A 7500-nucleotide genomic window follows, 5' to 3' on the forward strand; every position below is an offset into this window, starting at 1 on the left:
TGAGTCCCCTCCTGTCCCCCCTGCAGGACTCAACATTAGGCTCCTGAGTCCCCTCCTGTCCCCCCTGCAGGACTCCACATTAGGCTCCTGAGCCCTCTCCTGTCCCCCCTGCAGGACTTCACATTAGGCTCCTGAGTCCCCTCCTGTCCCCCCTGCAGGACTCCACATTAGGCTCCTGAGTCCCCTCCTGTCCCCCCTGCAGGACTCCACATTAGGCTCCTGAGCCCTCTCCTGTCCCCCCTGCAGGACTCCACATTAGGCTCCTGAGTCCCCTCCTCTCCCCCCTGCAGGACTCCACATTAGGCTCCTGAGCCCTCTCCTGTCCCCCCTGCAGGACTCCACATTACGCTCCTGAGTCCCCTCCTGTCCCCCCTGCAGGACTCCACATTAGGCTCCTGAGTCCCCTCCTGTCCCCCCTGCAGGACTCCACATTAGGCTCCTGAGTCCCCTCCTCTCCCCCCTGCAGGACTCCACATTAGGCTCCTGAGCCCTCTCCTGTCCCCCCTGCAGGACTCTACATTACGCTCCTGAGTCCCCTCCTGTCCCCCCTGCAGGACTCCACATTAGGCTCCTGAGTCCCCTCCTGTCCCCCCTGCAGGACTCCACATTAGGCTCCTGAGTCCCCTCCTCTCCCCCCTGCAGGACTCCACATTAGGCTCCTGAGTCCCCTCCTGTCCCCCCTGCAGGACTCCACATTACGCTCCTGAGTCCCCTCCTGTCCCCCCTGCAGGACTCCACATTAGGCTCCTGAGTCCCCTCCTGTCCCCCCTGCAGGACTCCACATTAGGCTCCTGAGTCCCCTCCTCTCCCCCCTGCAGGACTCCACATTAGGCTCCTGAGCCCTCTCCTGTCCCCCCTGCAGGACTCCACATTCTCCTGTGTTTGGTGGAGACTTTTCCATTGCGTTGATGAAGTTGTGCTGGGGAGCAGGATGTCATCCAGCCTGTCCCTCATGGATGAAGGATGTGTGGAGCTCATATTCCAGGAACTGGAAGGAAGTTCTGCAATTTACTAATTAATTTGAACAAGATGAGTGAAAAGAAAAACATTCTCCATGAATAAGAAAAGCAGAAAGAGTCCACAGAAAGCAGCTTAGATTGAGGAGTACAAGGCTTCATGTAGGATTCTGCGCATTGCATTGTAATAATTCACCCTAAACATCGATATGTCCTGATGGTAACAGCTCAGGGCCCCTGACTACAGATGAGCCCTCTGGAAAGGCGTCTGCTGTGCGACATTTCTGGGCATGTGACATGCTGACTTTCTATGTGTTGACCTCCCCATGTTCTGTCCATCTCTGGATGGTCCATGCCCATATATAAGTATTGGCCATCTCCAGGTAGGGTGATGTGCACCTAGGATTTTCCATCTTGTCTGTTGGTGAAAGCTTAAGAATTCATGTATGTGTTGGGCGGTGCAGGTTATCATGGTGTCCCTGAGTATGTTCGGGATGCATATTATCTTGGTGCCCCTTACTGTGTTGGGGGATGCATAATATCTTGATGCCTCTTGGTATATTGGGGTGCAGGTTATCTTGGTGCCTCTTAGTGTCTTGGGGGAAGACTATTATCTTGGTGCCTCTTAGTATGTTGGGGGGTGCATATTATCTAAGTGCCTATTGGTATGTTGAGAGGAAATAAGTTATCTTGGTGCCCTTTAGTGTGTTGGAGCATGCATATTATCTTGGTGCCCGTGGGTGTTTTGGGGGGTGGAGGTTATATTGGTGGCTCTTGGTGTGTTGGGGGTGCAGGTTATCATGGTGTCCCTGAGTATGTTGGGGGATGCATATTGTCTTGGTGCCCCTTACTGTGTTGGGGGATGCATATTATCTTGGTGCCCGTGGGTATTTTGGGGGGTGGAGGTTATATTGGTGGCTCTTGGTGTGTTGGGGGTGCAGGTTATCATGGTGTCCCTGAGTATGTTGGGGGATGCATATTGTCTTGGTGCCCCTTACTGTGTTGGGGGATGCATATTATCTTGATGTCCCTTAGTGTGTTGGGGATGCAGGGTATCTTGGTGCTGCTTAGTGTCTTAGGGGATGCATATTATCTTGGTGCCTCTTGGTGTGTTAGGGGATGAAGGTTATCTTGATGCCAGTGGGTGTGTTGGGGATGCATATTATCTTGGTGCCTCTTGGTGTGTTGGGGGTGCATATTAACTAGCTGCCCCTTTCTATGTTGGGAGGATACACGTTATCTTGGTCTCTTTTAGTGTGTTGGGGGCGTGCATAATTTCTTGGTGCCCATGGATGTTTTGGGGGGGGGGGTACAGGTTATCTTGGTGCCTCTTGGTGTTGGGGGTACAGTTTATCTTGGTGTGTTGGGGGTTCAGGTTATCTTGGTGTCCCTGAGTATGTTGGAGGATGCATATTATCTTGATGTCCCTTAGTGTTTTGGGTATGCAGGGTATCTTGGTGCTGCTTAGTGTCTTGGGGGATGCATATTATCTTGATGTCCCTTAGTGTTTTGGGTATGCAGGGTATCTTGGTGCTGCTTAGTGTCTTGGGGGATGCATATTATCTTGATGTCCCTTAGTGTTTTGGGTATGCAGGGTATCTTGGTGCTGCTTAGTGTCTTGGGGGATGCATATTATCTTGGTGCCCTTGGGTGTGTTGGGTGTGCAGGTTATCGTGGTGTCCCCGAGTATGTGAGTATGTTGGGGAATGTATATTATCTTGGTGCCCCTGAGTATGTTGGTGGATGCATATTATCTTGGTGCCTCTTGGTGTGTTGGGGGTGCAGGTTATCTTGGTGCCTCTTGGTATGTTGGGGGGGGGCAGGTTATCTTGGTGCCCCTTAGTGTATTGGGGGTGCATATCATCTAGGTGCCTCTTGGTATGTTGGGAGGATATACGTTATCTTGATGACCTTTAGTGTGTTAGGGCGTGCATAATTTATTGGTGCACGTGGGTGTGTTGGGTATGCAGGTTATCTTGGTGCCTTTTAGTGTGTTGGGGTGCAGGTTACCTTGGTGCCTTTTGGTGTGTTGGGGGATGCAGATTATCTTGATGCCAGTGGGTTTGTTGGGGGTGCAGGTTATCTTGGTGCTGTTCAGTGTCTTGGGGATGCATATTATCTTGGTGCCCCTTTTGTGTGTTGGGGATATTATTGTAGTGCCTCTTTGTGTGTTGGAGGATGCAGATTATCTTGGTGCCTATTGGTGTTTTGTGGGATGCATATTTTATTGGAGGCCCTTGGTGTGTTGGGGGATTAATATTATCTTGGTGCTTGTTGGAGCCTTGGGGGATGCAGGTTATCTTGGTGCCGTTTAGTGTCTTGGGGGATGCCTATTATCTTGGTGACTCTTGGTTTGTTGGGGGATGCATGTTATTCTTTTTCCGGTTGGGGATGCATGTTATCTTGGTTTCCCTTAGTGTGTTGGAGATGCATATTATCTTGGTGACTCTTAGTGTTTTTGGGGATACCTATTATCTTGGCGCCTCTTGGTGTGTTGGTGAATGCATGTTATTCTAGTTCCCAGTGGGGTATGCATGTTATCTTGGCACTCCTTAGTTTGTTGGGGGGTGCAGGTTATCTTGGTGCCCCTTGGTGTGTTGGGGGATACATGTTATTCTGGTTCCCCTTGGTGTGTTGAGGGTGCAGGTTATTTTGGTGCCCCTTGGTGTGTTGGGGGATACATGTTATTCTGGTTCCCGTTGGTGTGTTGGGGGATGCGTGTTATTCTGGTTCCTGTTGGTGTGTTGGGGGATACATGTTATTCTGCTTCCCGTTGGTGTGTTGGGGGATGCGTGTTATTCTGGTTCCCCTTAGTCTGTTGGGGGGTGCATTTTATCTTGGTTACCCTTGGTGTGTTGGGGGATGCATGTTATTCTGGTTCCCGTGGGGGAAGCATGTTATCTTGGTGCCCCTTGGTTTGTTGGAGGTGCAGGTTATCTTGGCGCCCCTTGGTGTGTTGAGGGTGCAGGTTATCTTGGTGCCCCTTGGTGTGTTTGGGGATACATGTTATTCTGGTTCTCGTTAATGTGTTGGGGGATGCGTGTTATTCTGGTTCTCGTTAATGTGTTGGGGGGGATGCATGTTATTCTGGTTCCCCTTAGTCTGTTGAGGGGTGCATTTTATCTTGGTGCCTCTTGGTGTGTTGGGGGATGCATGCTATTCTGGTTCCCATGGGGGATACATGTTATTTTGGTGCCCCTTGGTGTGCTGAGGGTGCAGGTTATTCTGGTTTCCGTTGGTGTGTTGGGGGATGCGTGTTATTCTGGTTCCTGTTGGGGGATGCATGTTATTCTGGATCCCATGGGGGATACATGTTATCCGGTGCCCCTTGGTGTGTTGAGGGTGCAGGTTATTCTGGTTTCCGTTGGTGTGTTGGGGGATGTGTGTTATTCTGGTTCCCGTTGGGGGATGCATGTTATCTAGGTGCTTTTGGTTTGTTGGGAGGAGGGGGGGGCACAGATTATCTTGGTCCCATTAATGAGTTGGACGGATACAGATTTTGATGTGACACTTGTCTAGAATGCGCTCTGTGTATAGTTGCCTATAGGACTGTGTGTACTTATAGGGGGAGGTGAGAGGTACGTGGTGTCTCTTAGGCTGAGTGCTGGGTGAAGCATGTTGTCTTGGTGTGAGAGCAGTTACAGCCTGGGGCTGGAGAGGTGAGCTTGTGTCATATTTTCACAGTTCTTGGGTGGAGCTGGGCTGGAGAAGACTATAGCCATTGGAGGAAGTTGTTCTTAAGAGCTGATAAATACATCGGGCTGGCAGAAACTGTGTGCACACTCTTTAAGGAGTGTCTCCTGACGAGAAGAGGGTGAGGTGAAGAATCTGGAGTCTGAGGAAGCAAACAAGCAAATCAGTTACCTCCCAGTGCTCTAAAGTCAAAAGCCAAAGAGAGAGGTGCTCAAGACATGACTGCACTGATGGGATCTTACTCCTGGTCTGATGGTTTGGACTGCTCCACCATGGATGGAGACCTCTCAGATGGATTGTCTCCACACAGGTCTCCAAGGGAGAAAGGCTCAGAGACCCGCATCAGGAGACCCATGAACGCCTTCATGGTTTGGGCAAAGGACGAGAGGAAGCGTCTGGCGGTGCAGAACCCGGACCTGCACAATGCGGAGCTCAGCAAGATGCTGGGTAAGAACAGCCCCGATGTGTCAGCTCCTCGGGACACACCATCTTATAATGATGGTGTATAGTCACAATTAATCCTTCAGAAAATCATACATATATTTAATCACCTTCCAATTATTCATAAAAAGACAAATAGGATTTTACTGTATGTAATGGTATTTACCCCAAGTAGTATCGCAGGAACCTCAAGTTCCCGCACCTCCTGTCAGTACATGCAGGAGCCTAAAGATGAGGAACCCAGGAGTTCCTCCAAAAATAACAAGCTTCAGACATTGCTGTTCATTGAGACAGTGAAGCGATTTGTCGCATTCCTTCATATGCTAATGACACTGTTCACACTACACAGGCCGACTATCTGATGTCACGGTTGTTGTTGTTATTAGCAATAATAATACTAATAAGAAAACAAATAATATTACAGTATAATATGTGTATAATCCCTGCCCGTCTGTGGGAGAACGTCCCCTCCCAGGAAGGATTAGCTGCGGTCAGGTTCGCTCTTTCCGTGTCTCCGCTGGTTATAGGCCCCCTGGACCGGGGACTGTGCTGGTTATAGGCCCCCTGGACCGAGGGACTCCGCCTGTTATAGAGCTCCCTGGACGCGGGGACTCTGCCTGTTATAGAGCTCCCTGGACCCGGGGACTGCTGGTTATAGGACGCCTGGTCCGGGGGACTCTGCTGGTTATAGAGCTCCCTGGTCCGGGGTACTCTGCTGGGTATAGGACTCCCTGGACCGGGGGACTCTGCTGGTTATAGAGATCCCTGGACCGGGGGACTCTGCTGGTTATAGGCCCCCTGGACCGGGGACTCTGCTAGTTATAGAGTTCCCTGGATCCGGGGACTCTGCTGGTTATAGAGCTCCCTGGACCGGGGGATTCTGCTGGTTATAGGCCCCCTGGACCCGGGGACTCTGCTGGTTATAGAGCTCCCTGGACAGGGGGACTCTGCTGATGTTAGGCCCCCTGGACTCTACTGACTATAGGACTCCTTGGACTCGGGGACTCCACTGGTTATAGGACTCCCTGGACCCGGGGACTGGGAGGAAGCCCCTGATTGCAGAGAGCGGCCCGGACTCCTTATCGGCCTCCTCTGAGCTCTGACGCTTCCACTTCTCCGGAAACATCTCACTGGAAAAATGTTCATGCTGCACTTTTCGTATTATTTTTTTGTATTATTATTATTTTTATAGTAATCCATTATTAGTAAACTTGTAAAATAGTTGTTGTATTGAACATAAAGGTAGAGATCTCTACATATACTAAGAGTCTGAAATACACCTTTCTTTTTCGTTTCTTCTTACTTTCTCTTTTTTTCTTTTCTTTCTTGTATTTATTTATATATTTAGTTCTTGTGTGTCTTTCTTTTTTTCCCTCTTGTATTTATTTCTCTCAATTGTGTTTCTTTCTCTCTTGTGTTTCTTTTTTTTCTTTGTCTTTTGGGTTTCTTATTTTTGTCTCTCGTGTTGTTTTTTTTTTCTCTTTCCGATTTGTGTATTTTTTTTCTATTGTATTTATTTCTCTTTTGTGTGTTTTTTTATTTAGTTTTTCTCTTGTATTTATCTCTTGTGTTTTTTCTTTTAATTTCTGTCTCTTTTGTGTCTTTCTCTCTTGTTTTTTTCTTTAATTCAGTACTTCTATCATGTACTTATTTCTCTCTTTTCTTTTTTTTATCTCCTCTTGTATACCTTTCTCCCATGTATTTCTTTCCATCATGTGTTTGTTTCTTTCTTTCTCTCTTGTATTTCTTTCATTTCTTCTATCTTGTATTTCTTTCTTTCTGCCATGTGTTTCTTTTTTTCTCTCGTGTTTCTTTCTTTCTCTTTTGTATTTCTTTTTTTTCACTTGTATTTCTTTCCATCTCGTGTTTCTTTTTTCTCTCTTGTATTTCTTTCATTCTTCCTATCATGTATTTATTTATTTCTGTCATGTTTCTTTTTCGCTCTTGTATTTCTTACTCTTTTTGTATTTTTTTTTTCACTTGTATTTTTATCTTTATATCTCTTGTATTTCTTTCTTTCATTCTCTCTTGTTACTTTCTTTTTTTTTTCTCTTGTATTTCTTTCTCTCTTGTGTTTCTATATTTTTTTCTCTTGTATAAATTATTTCTCTCTTGTATTTTTTCTTTTCTTTTTTTTTTGTCTCCTGTGTTGCTTATGTTCTTTCACTTTTGTGATTCTTTCTGTCTAGTATATACTATGTCATTATATACTAAGTATCTGAAACACATCTATAATACCCAGTGCATGTCCTGTGTATAAGACCCTGATCATCAAAGGTTCTATCTGTGTTTTTTGTTGTTTTTTTTTGTTGTTTATTTGTTGTTGCTTTTTTAAGTTTAGACAGATCAGGAAATCTCAGTTTCTCTTGTATAAGTTCATTATTTCTCTCTTGTATTTTTTTCTTTTCTT

The 7500-nt window shown here is 46.9% G+C and overlaps 1 protein-coding gene across 1 annotated transcript in view; it reads left to right on the forward strand.

Annotated features, from left to right (window-relative positions):
- Positions 1-4752: 4752 nt before the first annotated feature.
- SOX7 (SRY-box transcription factor 7) overlaps positions 4753-7500 on the forward strand; it is a 5018-nt gene continuing 2270 nt past the window's right edge. The window contains exon 1 of the mRNA XM_075338837.1: positions 4753-5096. Coding sequence (XP_075194952.1) covers positions 4868-5096 — 229 coding nt within the window. The 5' untranslated portion in view covers positions 4753-4867. The remainder of the gene's footprint in view (positions 5097-7500) is intronic.

The sequence above is a fragment of the Anomaloglossus baeobatrachus genome, chromosome 3, assembly GCF_048569485.1.
Source record: "Anomaloglossus baeobatrachus isolate aAnoBae1 chromosome 3, aAnoBae1.hap1, whole genome shotgun sequence".
In the NCBI taxonomy this organism is placed as follows: Eukaryota; Metazoa; Chordata; class Amphibia; order Anura; family Aromobatidae; genus Anomaloglossus; species Anomaloglossus baeobatrachus.